Source organism: Centruroides sculpturatus, unplaced genomic scaffold, assembly GCF_000671375.1.
Source record: "Centruroides sculpturatus isolate CEXI.00-Female unplaced genomic scaffold, Cexi_2.0 scaffold856, whole genome shotgun sequence".
NCBI classification, from domain to species: domain Eukaryota; kingdom Metazoa; phylum Arthropoda; class Arachnida; order Scorpiones; family Buthidae; genus Centruroides; species Centruroides sculpturatus.
The window spans coordinates 18,043-38,614 of NW_019385401.1; the positions used below are offsets into that span (position 1 = coordinate 18,043).

The 20,572-nt window shown below is 31.9% G+C and overlaps 1 protein-coding gene across 1 annotated transcript; it reads left to right on the forward strand.

Annotated features, from left to right (window-relative positions):
- Window positions 1–5: 5 nt before the first annotated feature.
- LOC111638552 (V-type proton ATPase 16 kDa proteolipid subunit) lies at window positions 6–20,152 on the forward strand. Its single transcript, XM_023384280.1, has 4 exons — window positions 6–109; window positions 275–498; window positions 15,894–16,077; window positions 19,388–20,152. The coding sequence occupies exons 2-4, from the start codon at window positions 426–428 to the stop codon at window positions 19,590–19,592; spliced, it is 462 nt and encodes a 153-aa protein (XP_023240048.1). The 5' UTR covers window positions 6–109; window positions 275–425; the 3' UTR covers window positions 19,593–20,152.
- Window positions 20,153–20,572: the final 420 nt, after the last annotated feature.

Below are 20,572 nucleotides of genomic sequence, written 5' to 3' on the forward strand. Positions count from 1 at the left end.
GGGCGCAAAATTGAAAACAAATTTAAATTTGTTATAGTCACGTGTATTTAAAGTTTCAGTATGTATATTAGAAGATATTACGGCCCGGTGGAAGTTTGTAATTGTAACGGTTTGTTAAAAGAACATGTATTGAATGATTGTATTAAATTACAAATTTTAGTAACAGTATTTTTATATAACTATATAATAATTAATAACTATTTAATCTTTTACATTATTATTATTAGGTTATTAATATTTAATTTAAATAACTTTCGATTTGTTTCAAAACTAGGAAATTTTCATGACTAGGAGGTGACTGAGTAAATAGAGATAAGTTCCACGTGATCTAAAATTGATATCGGGCTCGTGATTTCATCCTTCGTTCCATTTTGCCTTGGTTTTACGAAACGCCTCATTTCTAAAGAACCACTTTTAATTTCAAGATGACTGACGATTCACCAATTTACAGCTCATTTTTTGGCGTTATGGGATCCACATCAGCTATGGTATTTAGTGGTAAGTGAAATATTATCAGTCATCTGTTTAATTATTAATATTAATTAATATTGTGATTTCTTAAAAAATAGGGAATTATGAAATTAAAATAAGATTTAAAAAGGTGATAATGACTCAAAAAAGTGATATAATTTCAAGAGTGAATGTAGAATTTAATTTAGAATCAGTTATAAAAAAAAGTATTTCAAGTTTTTTAATTATTATAAAATTAATTTTATAATAATTAAAATTTTAATAATAAATAACCCAATTTAACTCAATATCATAACACTGTTTTCATAATTTATTTATTTTACTAAAAATTAATCAGTTTATTTGACTAAGATAAAATAGAAACATTATCAGGCTAATCCACTGTTTCTTGAATGTTCTAATTTTTCATTATACATATTTATAATAATTACTAAATATTCATTGAATTATTAAAAATATTAAAACTTTCATAGTTCAAATCATCAAAATACATATGTTTACTAATACCCGCATCAAGGAGTGTATCCAGTATGCGTAATAAATAAATAAATAAATACTAATAAAAATTTTGTAAAAAGTTTCTGAAGAATTTTTTGGATGAAGTAATCTTTCTCAAAATATATGCCTTATATTTATTGATTAGCAGGTTGAAGTGTAAGAATTTACTTTGAATGTGTAGCACTTTTTTGTTTTTTAATTTGTTTTTGTATTTTGAGGAAAAGCATTTCAAGTAGTATGATTCCTCTTTAATAGCCAATGTGAATGATGCTATTGGGCCTTAACAGAGATGTAAAGCATGCCCATAGGAACAAAAATGTTGAACCATACCTCCAAATGTGACCCTTTGTGAGATATAGCCCCCTCGAAATTAGCCTAACGTCATCTATTTGGAGCTATAGGAGGTCTCACTGCATGCTTTGCTAAGCCTGTTGCGTGTCTAACAGTCAATACAGCACAGTAATCAGACATTCTAACAATATTTATTGGCAAAGAATAAAAAGTCTGATACCTGATTCTTTGCAAGTTATTTGCCTCCAAATGTGGAATCCAATTGTGGCAGTTCCAGTTGTCATCTTTCTTGTGGACAACATGCTTGCAAGTAAGTTATGTTACAGGCATGGTGATCAGTGCCTATAAGAAATAAATGCATTAACTTCTACTGACTGAAAACAGTTTTTACCTTGAACCAGTACTATTGCCTATTCTCCATGCCCTGCATTGTCAAGGCGAGCGATAGGAAGCCTTGACTGATGCTCCACATATAGTCGTGCATTTTGGTACATGCTATCACTCAGTGCCTGGGTGGGGAAAAGCCCCCACATCCACCTAAAACTATATAACATCAAGTACTCCATGAACAGTCAAGTGGGCTATTTGAAGCCAGCGTAGTCACATATGCTAAATAGTTAAACGTGATAGTCTTAGCAAAGTGTGCAGTGCATGGCACGACTCACGATTTTGGGGTATATCTCGTAAAGGGTCACATTTACAGGTGTGGTTCCTTTGATCGTTTTGCTCCTATGGGCGTATGGCCTGAAAGATGTACCATGTGGCCTGGCTATGTCATCTCTGTCTACCACGTCGGGTATCCGACCAGCCGATGAACAAGGCATAGTCTCTTTAATCTGTAGTGTCAATAGGTGGGGTAGGGAAGGAGTTCCTTATGAGGCTAAGGGCATATGCAACAGCTCTGTTAACAGCTTCATTCACATCTGCAATTGTACCCTTTAATATGTGTGTATATTATTACAGATTATTTTTTTTATGCTTTTGACTTCTCAATATTGATTTAAAGGCATTAGACATAACCTTAGTTTCTTAAAAAGTTTTCCATTTTTAATATAATGCATAAACTGTAGCTGGCCATGTCAAAAGCATATTTGTTTTTGTAATTTTTAAATGTTTAGTCTGTTAAGTAAAAATAGCAATAAGCATGTTCATGTAAAATTATAATTATTTTATATTTTTAATAATATACATATATAATTATATATATAATATAATATTTTTAATAATAAAGCAATAATTTTATATTTTTGTAATGTACAAGGTAATCCATTTTAATCAGTCCAGTGGAAAAATTAAAAAAATACAAAGCCTGCAAAAAACTGTTGAATCAAAAATATTAGACTTTTAGGGGCCATAAGATGTGACTGTTAGTTTTGTTGTAGATGATGATACAATCATTGAAAAGGAGTCAACTTCATTTTCTTAAACAAGAACCCTGTATTTTGGTTTTATTGCATATTCTGATTATACATCAAAAATAAACTAAATTTTATCTAAGAGATTGATTGATTGTTTGAAAGATTCACTTATCAGAAGTTATGAGCATTTGAAGTTTTATGCAGCCATCACACCATGCACAGATGAATCAGTGAAGTTCATTAAAAGAAAAATAAGAAAAATAAAAAAATACTAAAAAATGATCAGGAAACTTAATGTTTGGTGCAATCAAGATAAACTTATCTTTATCACAGACTCGATGGCTTTAACGTGTTGCGGTACTAGTTTTGTATCAGTTCCATGTTAAACTATTCTTTTTTGCTAAATTTATAAGTTTCCACCAAATAATAATAGTTCTTAATAAAAATATTTAAAAAACCAATGGAGTCAGATAAATTGTCTTTACCCAATTGTACTATTAATTTGTACACGGAAAAATAATTCTCCTTACTTCTCTGACTTCTGGAGGCTTAAAAAATTCCAAGTCCGTAGACTGGTATAAAAAATAAACAGGACCAACAGGTTAACTTTAAGAGAGAGAAATTTTTTATTTAACACTATACTTCACCCCAAATGCATTTTGCCTTTTTGGCCTCTTCAGCAGAGTTTATTACAACCAGAATGCAATACAGTACAATCAGAATGTAATACAGTAGAAGACACATCATTAACACAAGTACCATCGCATTTACAACTATTATTTATTATCAACTCTTCCCAGCATTTTGCGGGTATCACGCCGTTATTTAAATTCATAACATTATTTTGCATAACTATCACGAAATGTTCTTTGAATTTTCTGTTTACTTTATTTTTTTTCCTCTATTTAAGATTTTAAATTTTACCTGAATATAGGTTAATGAGTTTGGATATCGTATCAATGTATCCTTCAATCAAAAAAGAAATTATCATAGAGTTTGTGAGTACAATACCCATACATATTTAATAACATTAGTGATTTTTGCATTGGATAATAATTTCTTTACAGTCAATGGAAGGTATTAGCAACAAAGGGACAGAATATCTATGGGTTCACTTATTGGCCCAAACTAGCAGAAATAGTCATGATAAACATAGATAAAATCTTGTCACGATTAGGAGGAATAGTATTCCTTGCACAGTATGTAGACAACATATTTATTATATACAATACTAAAATAACAACATCCTCTGAGAAAATACTAGAGAGAGCCAGTGAAATTAATGAATATATCAAGTTTACTTATGAGAACAAAATATTTGATAAACTTTAAACCTAACTATTGTTTATATATAGGTAATTAAGATCATTTAGAGTATAATAAGTATGCAAATAAAGTTATAAATTTTAAATCTTATTGCCCAATTAGCCAAAAAAGAAATATTTATTTAATGGAAATAAGTAAGATCCTTTCTAGAACAACTAGAATTAATAAGAGATGAAGAAATTAAAAAGGTGAACAGGAAATATTTGTTAAACGGTTACCTGGGAAGATTGTTAAAGAATTGGTACGATAAATATTTAGAGAGCAGATTTCAAGTAAAGAAAAAGCAAGAAATTAATATGTATGTCTCTTTTCATTAAGGGTATTTTTGAAAAATATTTCAAAATTTTTTGTGAAAATACAATTAAATTAGCCCCATTCCAAAAAAATAGGTTATTTGGACTAATAAGACTGAACCTTATAAGGTTAAAGAGCTATTGGAAGAAGGAGTGATCTGTAGACTCCAGTGTACATGTGGAATACCAAACTGTTATGTTGGTGAAATGAAGAGGAAACTGAAAGTGAGGATGTCGGAACATTGGCTTCAGTGAGACTTAAAGTTAATACATCTCCCGTGTTTTTACATTGTCGGGTGATTAATTGCCAAGTTGATATTAATAATGTAAAAATCTTAAATAGAGGGAAAAAATAAAGTAAAAAGAAAATTCAAAGAACATTTTGCGATAGTTATGCAAAATAATGTTATGAATTTAAATAACGGCGTGATACCCGCAGAATGCTGGGAAGAGTTGATAATACATAATGGTTGTAAATGCGATGGTACTTGTGTTAATGATGTGTCTTTTACTGTGTTACATTCTGGTTGTAATAAACCCTGCTGAAGAGGCCAAAAAGGCGAAATGCATTTGGGGTGAAGTATAGTGTTAAATAAAAAATTTTTTTTCTCTTAAAGTTAACCTGTTGGTCCTTTTTATTTTTTATACTAGTCTATGGACTTAATTTTTTTAAGCCTCCAGAAGTCAAAGAAGAAAGGAGAATTATTTTTCTATGTACAAGTTAATAGTACAATTGGGTAAAGAATAATAGTTCTTTTTCCTAATGATATTTTATTTTCCAGTGAATGTCACAGATATCCATAGATTTGTTTGCATAGTGTGACAGGCATGTAAAACTTCAAACTCATGACTTCTGATAAGTATTTTTTCAAAACAATATTCTAGATAAAAGTTTATATACTCTGATTCTATATCAAAAACAATGTATTTATTTTTACATGTATAATTTTGCTCTTTTAATTGTTTTAATTTAAAAATTTAGAAGTTTTTGGAATCTGTTATCAATAATTCAGTATTATTGTTGCATGAGATTAGAATATTTTTAGGTCATGTAAACTTAACTTGGTTTCTTTAATAAGATTAAGGTGCATATACATACAGGGAAAGTCAAGAATTTTCATTAGTGTTCAGAGAGTCAAGAAAAGTCAGGGAATTTGCTTCATTGGCTAGCACAAGATGGAAACAGTTACACACTGTAGAAAGAGACAGGAATGCATTGATTGTTAGTTATGTATGCAATCAAAAATTTTCCATATTTTTCAATTTTATTTTAATGTCATTATACACTACTGATTGTGAAAATTACAATGCTATGAAAGAATATGATGATATTAGCTTGAAATTTACAGGTTATGTCCAAAAGTGTATAAAAATTTTTGAAATCTCTAAAGCTTCTATAATAAATTTTGCAAATTGTGCTCCAATAATAAATATTATTAGTTCCATTTGGGGAATTGTAATTTCTTTTAATGGTGTGAGGTGAGACTTTGCTTTTAGAAGCTGCACAATGACTTAGTCATCATCTCAATGTAGGTATACTGCAGTGGTATAGGCGTTTTGTTTAGCATCACAGAACATGAATAGACCAGCTAACTTCTTCTCCATTGGGGAATCTTGAGGTTCTTCAGTTTGCTCAGCTTGTTGTATCACTTTCTGAAGATGTTTCAAATCTCTTCTGGTAAAGATGCATCCCAGCTGGTTTTGGTTATCTAAGCTTGTTATACCAATAGCTTTACTGGCAATACAACAGGTGCTAACATTCCAATGGAATAAAGTATTTCCTGAATTAGGGATAAGATTTTTCTCTTGGAAGGGCTTTCCTTTTCTGATTGTCTTCCTTTCAGTCCCATGTTTAATCTTAGATTAAGGTCTCACAAGAGACTTAGTACTGGTATCATTGTGATCTACTTTTCCTTAGGTAATGCCTAGCCAGAAAAAAATATTGATTCAATTCTTGTCCACTGGGCTGAATTTCCACTATATCAACTCTATTTTGGCTTCTGTAAAACTATTGATTTAGTGATGGATTCTAAGACTTCTTCACTTCCCACTAACTTAACAGTTATCAATACAAAAGATTTGATAAAAATTTGCTTCTTGTCAGTCTTTTGAATTCAGTGAATTTGTAAAAGAACTTGTAACCTGAAAAGCATCTACTTTAAACTGAAGATGACTATAAATGAATCTATTTTATAAAGTAGAACAGCCAAAAGTCTCTTGGTGTCCAAGTGAAATCACATTTTTTTTTAAGGAATGTTAAGTCTTCTAACTAGAACCCAATATAGCTTGATAAGCATTAAAATAAAAAGATTTGGTAAGCTTAGTTGCTACTGGTCTTCTCTCTTTTGAGACATTAAATGAATAGAACAATATAACTGCTGCAATAATAATAGACTAATTGTGATCTCAAATACCACTGTCTTGTGGCAGAGTACTTTAATTTTTTGATCATTCTCCCACTAAAAACACTGTTAGTCTCAGTTTTTATTTCAGTTTGTAAAAAGGCTTGTCTTTATATTGACTGTCACTTCTATCTGTTTCTTCCTAAATCTCAATAGAATTGCTGGTATTTGTTTGATAATGTTTGGACTTTCATTAAAGTCATTTAGGGAAAGAGGTCTGTTACTCCTGCAAGAGATATCAAAAACTAGTTTTACTGGAGTCATGGTCTGTAGTTCTTAATTATGGGATAGTATGGGAGGTAATGCCCATTAGCTCCCATTTTCTCTTCAGGCATGGTCTCATGAAACACATTATCATATTCCTGAAATTTGTTTGTGGACTTGAGCCTTAACATTAAGGAGTCTTTTCTCAGCTTTGTGGCAATTGGCAGGAATATCTTGTTTACCATCTAGTGAGGGAAAACATAAATGGTAATAACCGTCCTTCCAAATATGCTTTTCATATATTTCCAGCACTCAATACTTCAAACAAACATTTTTGGCTTGATTCAGAGGCCTGTCTCAGATTAGAAGTCATCCAAATATGAAGGCATTATGGAACAAGGTATATTTTTATTTAACTTTATAAATATTGAATTACAATGTAAGAAATTTAAATAACATCAAGGAATCTTTGAATTATTCCATTTTGGAATGCAACATAACTCCTTTGTATTTGAATGGCTTCCAACCTGTAAATCAAGCTGAAAATGTTTGTTTGAAGTATTAAATGAGTGCTGGAAACATATGAAAAGTGCATTTGTATAATGTAACAAAAATTCCAGCTTTTAGAGGAAAGTTTAAACACTTCCGTAATTCTCTCAAAAGGAGGAAGAAGTGTTCTTGTTCAATTTCTTCTTTGTCAACTTATGTTAAACTCTCTTCAGGATCTCTGACCCCTATTGTTTCTAGCAGCTAAAGTTCAGGGATGTTACTCACCAATTTGGCATTGAAGAAGTTATAAGTTTAGGCATCCTCAGTTATTAGCCACATTCTTTATTCAGCCACAAACTGTCCATCCCAGTTTGATTTTGAATGCAATCAACATCAACTTTCCTTTCAATCATTTTATTCAGCCAGTTAAGTTTCCCCATAAATGTCATTGCCAATCAGAAGATCAGCACTGGAGCATCCTGGTCTTATGGCCATTAACCACATTCTGTACTTCTTAAGTTCCTTTAAAACTTGATCTTTTGGTAAACAGGATATTTTTTTTGCATATGATGTCTTGGTCAAGAAATTCAAATTCCAATATAGACTTCCCCCTCTGGATGCACACAACTTTATGGGGTTTAATCCAAGAGCCTCCAAACAGTGAATGGCTATATGTTGATTCTAGATGCTGCTGATGTTACTTCTGTTATCAGCAACTGCACATAAGATTTTTGGGAACCACACTCCAAAAGGGCTTGCACACATTGTTGCTAAACATAAAGGTGACATAATTTGTGACACAAGAAAAAAGTGGGAAAATCCTTAAATAGAATATCCTTGCACAGCATTTACAAAATTGAAAAATTAATTTTCTGATATCTAACAATAGCAGAAACAATATCAGTTTTATATTATTGGTTTTACAAAAAAAAAATGAAGTGAGAATTATTGAAATATGAAAAAATTTCACATGCAATAAAAGTGCTGGCCTTGAAATTCATGTAGTAATGGCAACAGTGGCCATTCCATCAATTCCTGTAATTTTATACCAGCATAATCTGCTTCATATTGCAGCAAATGAGTGCACTGGCATCCAACAGGTCCAAACATCAGTCTTTTGTACTGCAAAACATTGGAAAGCTGATGCTATCTCTCAAAGTCAGTAGGAAGATTGTTGAAAAATGTTTAGCAGATATCCCGGTAAGAGAAATTGGGTGAAACCTCTCCAATCCTCAGTCCAGTTGTTCCTTAAATACTATGATGCCACTGAATCCATTGTGCTGAATAGCAGATACAAAGGACTAAATTGGACAGAGAAGATCAGATGTTTATCTGAGCAATCAAGACTAGGTGATCAAGATCATATAGAGTGCCTGCAGCATTATGGAAAGAAAAGATTGGTAGTTCAGTTTGATCAAAATGCCCACAGATCGTACAAAGCCAAGTGTAAGTCATTGCTAATACTTTGGAAGATCTAGGAAAAGATATGGTATCTGTGGCTAAGGATAATCTGCATAAGGATAAAATAATATGGTCTGATGAGTTGCCTTTCAAGATTTATATGGAAATAATGGATACAGGGTTGTCAGAATGACAAACAAAAGCCTGAAGAAAACTGCATCAAACAGCCAATTATGTTTCCACATAAGATGCACATATGGATGTTTTAGAATTGCAGGCATAGGTGATATGGTTCCTTAAGAATCAATGTTAAAGACAATTTATTAGTAGAGACTGTTAAACAACACCATCCTTCAGTCTCTCAACCAATTGACTCCTGAAAGTGACATCCTGTTTCAATAGGATGGTGCTAAAGCGTATACTGTGGCTTCCATGACTGCATGGTTAAGAAACCACAACATTTCAGTTATTGACTGGCTGCCCAATTCTCCACACATGAACCCTATAGAAGATATATGACTATTCCTCAAGAAACAAGTAAAGGAACAAGAAAACCAAAGGACAAAAATGAATTAATGACCATTTTAACAGAATGACTGTGAATCCTGCAACTTGTGTGCCAGTATCTGTCTACTCTACCCTTTCATGTCAGAGACTTGTATTCTGCAAAAGGAGTTACATAATGATGATAGTCACAAAAGTATTGAACCTTCCTCTGCAAACTTCAAAGACACAGAGTCTGGGTCTTTTTTTTACAATTTTGGTAACATGTACTGTACTATATTTCCAACTTTTTCTGAAAGTTGGAAATAAAAGGAAATAAAATTCAATCAGAAATATTTTAAAATTACTAATTTTAATTTTCTTTGAATATATTTCTTATTTAAAATTATCTTTATACTCTTTGATTTATTATAAATTAACTTAATTAAAAAATTTCTATTAATATTTGCCAGTATGTTTGTTTATTGCATTAATATAATTATAAATTTTGATATTTGTTTTGTCAGTTTAAATATATATACTTTTATAATCTTTTTAAATGGGAAGAAATTGTTGCTGTGATATAAATGAGTCAGTTTTTAATACTGATACTGTTTAATTCATATCAAATTGAAAAATTAAATTGTATATTCATATTTTTCAAACTTATAAATATTTGTAAAAGATAGTTTCAGATAGATAATGGACATTTCATTTTCAACTTATTTTAACTTTATCTTAAATTGATTTTAAAAAATAAAAATTTAAAATTTATCTAATTTAAAATAATATATATAAATCATTATTTAAAAAATTTGATTGTTTGAAATTGAAATGATGTCTAACTGTAAATTATATCAAGATGATATAAAATTATGATACTTGTATATGAGAATAATGATAGTTGAAAGTACAATGATAATGTTATCAAAATGATTTTAGTACTTTAGCCATTTGTCCTTGAAAACAACATTATATTGAAACTAATCATTTTTGTTGATAACAAATTCAAATAAGTTTTATTTTGATAGTTTTTATATTTAAATTTAAATAAATCTTGTTTGCTTGTAATATTTTAGATAAAAGATGTATTATTTAAGGATAGGCTACATTATAAATAATATAAGAATGTACAGAACAGTAGTGTCTGCTTATAATGAACCTGTACAGATGTCAGAACTTGTTTTTATATCCAATGTTCATTATATTGGATAAGAAATAAAATATAGTCAAATTTTGAAAAACTAAAGTTTAATGTCTCAAAGATAAAATGTAGCAAATTACTACATAGGAAGTTGACCATTAAAACATCAATATAAATGTGTATGGTTACTTAAACTGTTAGTTTTGTTTGCCAATTTTTGCTAGTTGCATAACATTCTGTAATATGTAGTTTCTCCTCAGAAAAACTATTTAAAATATTAATTTCATTAATGAAAAATTAATGAAATTAGTCAAAATAATCCTGGGCTTCTATGTACAATTATTTAAAATATTTTTTGTGGAGTATTATGTGTTTGTAAAAACACTCTAATAATAGAGAGGTTGCGGGCAAAGTTTTCATCTCTAAAATGTGAATGTTGAACGTTGAACATTACCATCCTGTAAGCCGAGAAGTTTGACAATGGCATTTGGAACATTGAGCATGATTCCAATGATGTTCCAAACACCATTATCAAACTTCTAGGCTTACAGGATGGCACGTTCATGTTTTAGAGATGGAAACTTCAGCCGCATCCTCTCTATTAGTATTTTGCAAAGCTTTAGAAATTGGCATTGTTGGAACATCAACATTGTCTGTGTATGTTGTATTCATCCTCACTAATTTTAATAATTTTGGAAGACAATGAAGCTATAATATCATCAGTCAAAAGTTCCCTAATAACAATTTCATCAACCCTGACATATTTTTCAAAATCATAGGCAGAAAATGCTTCTGGTAACTGCAGAGGGAGCGCATTGTAAACCACCTTTTGTATCATCGTTTCATAAGTTTACTTTTCAAAAGTTTGTTGATTTGGAATGTCGTTGTCTAAATCAAATTCTTCTCTATTAGTTTGTAAAAAGCCGACAATCGAAAACAATTTGCTATTTTTTGCATTGATACATTTTGTCATGCAATATGGACGAAGTTTATTGCATCAAGAAGATTTATAGACTTTAAAATAATTTAAAACATATTACGTTTGAAGATTTATAGAAAACAATTCTTCACTATTATCTATAGAAGTTACCATTTTTGAAAGAAGAATTTGCCAATAGCTGCTCTTTAAGCTCTGCATAACCCCTTGATCCTAAAAGCTGTAGTTTTGAACTTGTATTGGATGGCATGAACACCAGTGTAGTGTGCAATGTAAATTCTTGATGTTGGGATGCGGCAATCAGTTGTCAATCAATAATAAAATTTCTTGTTTCTTCTCAGTTCTTCATCCCATTCTTGCAGTTCTCAATAGAAAATGTTGGAGGTCATCCAAGCTCTTCGGTTTAGATTTGTAGTTTACCAGTAGTTTATCTATAATGTAAGTCATTTATATTACAGATAAAATACAGATACAGTAGAGCATTGATTATCTGACCCCCCCCCCCCCCCCCCCCCCCCCCCCCCCCCCCCCCCCCCCCCCCCCCCCCCCCCCCCCCCCCCCCCCCCCCCCCCCCCCCCCCCCCCCCCCCCCCCCCCCCCCCCCCCCCCCCCCCCCCCCCCCCCCCCCCCCCCCCCCCCCCCCCCCCCCCCCCCCCCCCCCCCCCCCCCCCCCCCCCCCCCCCCCCCCCCCCCCCCCCCCCCCCCCCCCCCCCCCCCCCCCCCCCCCCCCCCCCCCCCCCCCCCCCCCCCCCCCCCCCCCCCCCCCCCCCCCCCCCCCCCCCCCCCCCCCCCCCCCCCCCCCCCCCCCCCCCCCCCCCCCCCCCCCCCCCCCCCCCCCCCCCCCCCCCCCCCCCCCCCCCCCCCCCCCCCCCCCCCCCCCCCCCCCCCCCCCCCCCCCCCCCCCCCCCCCCCCNGTTATCCGACCAACCTGAGTCCCCAATTGAGTTGGATAATCGATGCTCTACTGTAAATATGAAATTATTAAAAGGTTGGAAAGCAGTGAAAAACAAAGCAAATTATGTAAAGAAATGAATATAACTAAATCAACAGTTGCTGCCATTTGGAAGGAAAAAGACAAAATATAGTAAGACCTCATTTAATGTGGGGGATGCATTCCTAGATGGCAAATTGCTAAGCAAAACGGTGTTAAACGAGGTCATTTTAACATAGAGTAAATAGGGAAAGGGCAAAAATAAGCAAATTTTACTGTAATTTTAAGTTATATCATTATGCAAATTAATATAAAAATATGTTAAATAACACACAAACATATGCACACAGAAATGTAAAGTTAATTTTTTGTGATGAAGGTTCTGGCTTTTCTGAAATTTTTTTTGCGATAAAGTCATGTAGTTTCATTTGTTGGTTTTTTTTTCTTTCCTTAAGCAAATGTCTGTAGCAAGAGATCACATCCAAAACGTTTTGTTTTGCTTTTGCACTCCTTTCAAAATCTGGATCATTCGCTACAATTTGATCAACAATTTCGATTATCATTACCAAATTTTTATTAAGGAAATCTATAGAGAAATTCTTTGGGTTCTTCATTTTCAGAATCTCTATTTTCCAGTTCTACATGATTTCCTTGTTCTGCCAGTTCTTGAAGGTTGTCATTGGTAAGGCTCTCACCAGAAACCTGCAGAAACTCCTCAATATCCTGCTCGTCTACATCTCCTAGTCCTGCTGTATCAATTAGGTTGCTAATTTGGTCAACCTAATGATACAGCAATAGGCTCTTCTTGTTGAGAATTCTTGAATACCTTCAGCCATAACTTCTTCCGCACTTCATTCATGCATTTATCAGTTAATTCTTGCCAAGCGAAGTCAATATTGCCTATGGCATCAAAGATGTTATATTTTTTCCAAAATTGCACCAAACAAACAAAGATTTAAGGAAAGTACAGCACTATGACGAATTGCCACCTTTTGCTGATTGGTTTGTGTTTGGGAATACAGTAGAGCCTCAAACTCGGCCTAATGTGGACCGAAGGGTGGCAGAGTTTGTGAAAATGCCAGGTTATCGGGAATGGGGTTAAAAAAAATAAGTACGAGTGTTTCCTCAGAAAATACTGTACTGTACTTGTATGTATTGTTTACTTGAGAATACAACAGAGAATAAACTGCCCAAATACCCTTAAACAAAGGAAAAGTACGTCCTTTATGAAGGCATAGAGCCTTTACTACATGAAAATGAAAATTAATGAATACACTGTGTACAGTAATTTACCTGATAAGACAGACCTCAGAATAATACTTTATGAGAGCTTTTATACTTTTATAAAGCTGTCTATAATGAAAATTAATTAACTAAAGATTTTTTTGCTCTGCCAGAGTGTGGCCGAGTTATCCGGAGTGCCGAGTTTTCGAGGCTCTACTGTAATTGTATTATATACAAATCAGTAAAATTCTTCAATAATTTGAATCAGTGTAAATTTTGAGCTTTTTTCTAGGCTTTGAACAGATCACATTGTATCGAATCAGCGTTAATTGAGGCAGCATTAAGTGGGGTTTACTATACTTGCAATTTTCATACATGATAATCCAAATGCTAAAAAGCATAGAAAATCAGCACATGTTGAATTAGATCAAGTATTGTTAAAATGATTTTCTCAACAGACTTAAAAACAAGATTTTAGTGCAGTCATAAGCAGAAGAGTTAGAAAGCAAATTGGAAAAGAGTACCAAGTTTAAATGAAATAGAAGTTGGGATTAAAAGATTTAAAAAAAGATATGGATGTGGTAGAAGAATGGTTGCAAAATAGAGAATATACTTATATATTTAGAGAAAATACTCATATAATTTAGAATTTTTTAATAAAAGTAATGAATGCTGAGTTTAAATATTTGGTCCATTTATTATGAAATTTGATTAATTTGCAGATCACTGTTTCATATTTGGCTGTGAATGAAAAATTGTTAGTGCTAACAATAAAAAAATTTAAGTTTTTTTTTTTTAAGATATCATATTTTCAATTGGTACTTGACCAATGAAATTGTGCCCTTTAGTACCATCTGATTATCGTGATAACCATTACAATGGTAAGCTAAAATAACCAAACTCTTTATATGGTTTTTGCTTTAACATTTCTTATATCCTAGTATTTGATTGATATAACTACAAATGTTATCTTACGTAAGGGTTTATCACACCAAGTAACCAATCTAAGACATTTAAAAAATTTTTTCCTCTACAGTACACAATTTAAAGAATTTTAAAATGTATTAGATTGATGTGATAAACCTTTATGTAAGATAATGTTTATAGTTATATAAATCAAATACTATAATATAATAGAAGGATTAGAAGTAAAAAATAATTTTAATGTTTGTACTTATTTTTTGCCAGGACAATGTCAGGCTTACTTGCTACTTTATAAATATAAATTAATATAAAGAAAATTTAAAATTAAAATCTTTTATTAAAAATCAAAAAATTATGATTTTTTAGAATTTTATTTTTTCTTTTATATTGTTTTTATATGTATCTAATGTTGTTTTTTGTTATAGCTTTAAATTTACCTGAAGAATATCATATATTGAGTTGAACCAAAAGTTTGTTTGGGTATTTACATAATTACTTGTCTGTGGCACCTCTGTCATGTTTATCAAGTTTTAACTTCAACCATAGAAGATGAATCCATAATGGCTTTAATTCAAAATGATCAGCATAAAACAACACAAGAGATAGCCGACATCTTAAAAATATCCTTAACATCTGTTGTCAGAAATTTGGCTAGCACTGCCACTGGATACACTTCCCGTTATGATGTTTGTGTTTCCTATCATTTACTTGAACGAAACCTTATTGAGTGTGTTTCTGTATGTGATTCACTTTTGAAATGCAGTGATGATGATCCCTTTTTTAAATGATTAATAACAGGCAATAAAAAATGGATCATTTACAACAATATTCAATGCAAGAGATCTTGGAGTAAGCCAGGTGATCCTCCAGTGCTGCAACCTAAAGCTGGTTTGCATCCCAGAAAAGTAATGATTTCAGTTTGGTGAGACTGGAAAGGGGTTCTTTATTATGAGCTTTTACCCAACAACCAGACAATTCCAATAAATATTGTCTCCAACTGGATGAACTAAAGGCTGCAGTGCATCAAAAATGTCCGGAACTTGCATGCAAATCAATGGGGAGTGGTATTCCAACATGATAATTCAAGACTGCACATATTGTTAAACGTGTGCCAAAAACTTCTAGACTTTAACTGGGATGTTTTGAGTCACCCTGCATATTCTCCAGATATTGCTCCCTCAGACTATCATCTTTTTTGTTCATTGCAGAATAATTTAAATGGCATAGAATTTCAATCTTTAGAAGGTATCAAAAATCACATCAATAATTTCTTCAATCAGAAACCCACCCAATTATACACAGATGGAATTATGAAACTACCCGTCAAGTGGAGTAAGGTTATCAAACAGAAGGGTGAATACATTGTGGATTAAATGTTTTTATTTATTTCAAAATAGTATATTTTATTTCTTTCTAAAAACTGAACAAACTTTTGGTTTAACCCAATATATTTTTCAAAAAATAGATTTATATAAATATCTAATAATTAATATAAATTACTATTTGATAATTTTACAGCTCTGGGAGCAGCATATGGGACAGCAAAGTCAGGAACTGGAATTTCTGCTATGGCTATTATGAGACCAGAACTTATTATGAAATCAATCATTCCAGTAGTTATGGCTGGTATCATTGCTATTTATGGTTTAGTTGTTGCAGTTCTAATTGCTAACAACTTAGCTCCAGAGTTATCATTGTATAAGTAAGTGTTTATTTATTTTAGTGCTATAGATATTAATGATTAATCTTATTTGTTTAAATCTTGATTTCTTTAGCATTTAAAAAATCATTAATTTTTTTTCATTTTGATTTTTTAAGGTTAATTTATGAATGTACTCTTAATAAAATATACTAAATTAAAATTAACTAACTTTCTGATAGAAGTACAGATATTTTAAAGAACTTAAAAAGGAATTTTCTCCATTTAGGCAGGCATGCAATGAATACATGGAATGCAATAAAAAAAGTTTAAAAACAAATAATTCTGAATAATAATATTACCTGCTACAATAGCCAAGTATAACCTGCTACACCCAACATAATTATTATTATTATGTTGGGTGTAGCAGGTTATACTTGGCTGATACTGGTTGTTGTGTACTATGCCAGTCTGGAGTCAAGGCATAGCAACCAAAACAAATCAAAAATTAAATAAATGTCAGTGTGTGTGTCTGTATTCAGGAATTTCCTAACAATATGACATGTATGTAATATAGTGGCCTTCTGTAGTGTAGTGTGTTTCTATTCAACCATAATGTTCCCAGGCTTTTGTGTAGTGTGTGTAGTATGACACCTGTAGAGGAGAGAATGACAGGTACAATAAGCACTCTATCCATCCTCCACAGATGCCTTATTTCCTGGATGAGTTCTGTGTACTTGCTGATTTTTTCAGTGCATGTGTTTTGTACATTGTGAGTGTTTGGATTGGTTATGTCTATAATGTATATGTGATTTTATTGTGTTTGTCAATGAGTATGATGTCTGGGGCCGTATTCTGGTCACCGTCTCTCGTCTCTTGTCTCTCACAAGCCGGTCGCTGATTGGTTAATCCAAATGATTAGCCAATCAGCGACCAGAATGTGAGAGGCGAGAGACCAGAGACGGTGACCAGAATACGGTCCCTGGTCTGTTGTGGTAAATTGTTCTATATGTGATTGTCGCTCTGTCATAGTACATTTTGAGTGTGTTGTTGTCCAATACTGTCTGTGGGGTGTATTTGTAGTATGGTTCTTGGATGTCTAATAATTTGTTTGTTTGCAAGCTCTTTGTGTATTGCTACTTGATTATGTCTATGTAAGTAATCTGTCTGTACCAAGAGCTTGCAACCAGAAGTGATGTGTTGTATAGTTTCTGGCAAGATATGACATTTCCTGCATGTGTCATTTGTGAGTGTTGTATCTTTGAGTGTGTGTTTTCTGTAGTTTTTAGTATTTATGACCTGATCCTGTATGGCAATCATGAATCCTTCTGTCTCCCCAAAGACATCCCAGAGCTAACCAGCTGTTTGACATGGTTTTGTCAACAGAATCCAGGGACACGTCATAGGGATTCCTGCCATGGAGTGTCTTTTGAACCCACAATTGCTTAATGGGGTCTATGCTTTTTGTGTGTTGTGTCGTGTTCATATGCTGTGAGTAACTTTAACGGTGTTGTTTGAGTCTGCTGGAATTACTTCTTTATGTAACTGTGATGTTTCTTGTTTTTTGTAGAAAAACTCAGTGACTGTATTTGTTTGTAGTGAAGGTTAACTTATGTCAATAAGGCCACATCCACCATTTTTACATGGAAGGGTTAATTTTTCTAGGATGATGTTGTTCATGCTTAGTAAGTGTTGTTGTTGTTGTTTTCATTTGGAGTTGCTCAAGATCGGTGTGAGTCCAATGTATAACTCCAAAAGAATATATCTGGGATGACATATGTGTTTATTGTTTTAACTGTGTTTTGAGAATAGCATTTAATCTACTTTGGTATTCTTTAATTAATCTTTGCTTTATTTGTGTATGTCCTGTTAATTTGGCCTGTTGGAATCCTAAATACTTGTAGAACTCACCCTCTTCCATGGATTCAATAAAATCTCCATTTCCAAGTGCAAAATCATCTTTCTTCAGGACTCCTTTTTCTTAGTGAAGTGTTTTGCATTTGTCTAGGCCAGTGTTTTTTAATCTGTGGGTTGCAACCCCGAGGGGGGGTCAGGAGAAAAGAAAAAGACAAGTGTTTGTAAGTCCTACACTACAATAAAAAAAACTACAATATCAGTGAGAAGTGTTTATTTTACAGTACAATTGGTGTTTAGATCGATATTTAGGTCTCAACAGAAAAAAACTTAGATATGTAGTTTTTAAAATCACTGACATAGTTTTAATATGGCCCTGGGGGTCACCAGAATATTTTAACTTGTAAAGGGGTTGCTTATTCAAGAAGGTTGAAAAACACTTGTTTAGGCCAAACTCCATTTGTATGTCCTTGGAGTATGAATGTGTGATCTGTAGGAGTTGATGAAGTTGTTTTTGTTTGGATGCATAAAGTTTTGTCATCCATATACATGAGATATGACAATGTGAACTGTGTTGTTTTTTCATGTCTGATACCTATAACAATAGTAATAGTTTAATTTATTATTATATTATTATTATTATTACTAAATAAAAATTTATATACTTCTCAAGTGGGAAATTGAGAATATAAAATTTTCCACAAATTTCTGCTTTATTTATTTATTGTAATTACAAATAGGAAATGTCCAAGGACAACTAATTTCTACTTCTCAAACTAACAAAAATTAATCTCTCTTCTGTTTTTTCCCCCTGGTTGACTGAAAAAGTCCCCCATCTTGGGGAAATCCCAATTTGGCAACTCTTTAGCACCTCTGGTTTAATTTGACACAAGAAAAGAAACAGACTAGATCATGAATATGTTTGAATGCAGTTAATAAAAATCTTCAGTTAGGGGAAAATGAAAACAAATATCAATAATGCCTGCAGTTTAAATAATACAAAATACATTTTCCCACTTCAAATTGGCATCATATTATAAGAAATAAAAATATACACTACTATTTTTAGTTAGTCAAAATTATATAATAAAATGTTTGTTTTATAATAAAATTTTGGCTGTCTGAAAAAGTAGTTATGTTTCTTGCATAATTTTGAAGAAAATAATAATAATTTTCCAGTAAAAAAGTTTATTTGCATTAATAATTGCAAATAGTAAATGTGTTAATTTTATGATTTTAAAGATAATTAGATTAAGTTATTCTGTATTTGATTATAGTAGTTTTTTCTGAATTTTAGAAAATTTACAAATGTTTGTACAAAATAAAATATGCTAAACATTACTGTAAAAAAGTAAAATAATGCAATCATAAAAGATTGCTGACCTCTGGTTTGAACTGTATTGTTAGATATTAACTATATTTATGAAAAATAATCATTCTAGTTTATACTGTAAGATATTTTTTACATGTTAGCATTTATAATGAAAATAATCTAATATTTTGTGCATTTAATACTTAGATCATTTCTTCAGTTTGGTGCTGGACTCAGTGTGGGACTAAGTGGACTTGCAGCTGGATTTGCTATTGGAATTGTTGGTGATGCTGGAGTCAGAGGAACTGCACAACAGCCACGTCTCTTTGTAGGGATGATTCTTATATTGATTTTTGCTGAAGTATTGGGTCTTTATGGTTTGATTGTTGCCCTAATTTTAACCACACATTGATTTTGTTTGACAATATATCAAAATTCATTAACTCCTGTGTTTTCAGCCATTGCTCAGTTTTGTTAAAATGAGATGTCATTTTACAGTTAAGGAGATGATCAAGTCATAAGCAAAAGTTTATTGTCCAAGGGGTTTCATTTCATAAATTATGCAATGTGTATAAATTGAAGATTTAAACATTATAATTAAGATGATTTTTTTTATATAATTTTTGAAATTATTACAAAAATGTTTTCTTTTTCTTATACTATTTCCATAAAATTTATATATTATTGCAGGATATCTTATTTAACTGACAAAAGAAAAAAATAACTATTTACTTGAGATATTTATAAATATATATAGTTATACAATATTTGCAAGCCAATTATTGCTACTTGTGTAAAAATTCAATATTTTATTAAATAGGCAATTTTATAACACAATACAAATGAAGTTAAAATATATTTTTGATAAAAAAGATTGTTTTGTATAATAATAATTTTATACTCACTAAATGTATTTAAAAGTATAAAAATACAAATGAAGTGTATTAAAGCAATTTATCATGAAGTCTAAAATTTCATAAATTTTGTAATTTTACACAATAAATAACATTTTAAAGTATAATCATTAATAGAAACTTGATACTGTAGTTCAATTAATGTTACTGCATTCAAAATTAAAATTTTTATAAATTTTTTAAAAAGCAGGCAAATTTATAAAACAAAAATTAATGAAATTACTAAAAAAAATTAAAATAAATTTAAAACTTGATTTACTTTTGTGCAAAACAACACTAAAACAATTTCTACAGTTAGTTATGTTGCAAAAGCAAACAGAGTTACAATTAATTTAGAAAAATTATAATTAGGAATTCAAAAATGCAGGCAAAATTACATACAAAGTAATACCTATGAATACCATACCATAGTAATACCATAGTAATGAATTAAACCTAAAAATTAATTAAAATCATAAATAACAGCATAATTATAATT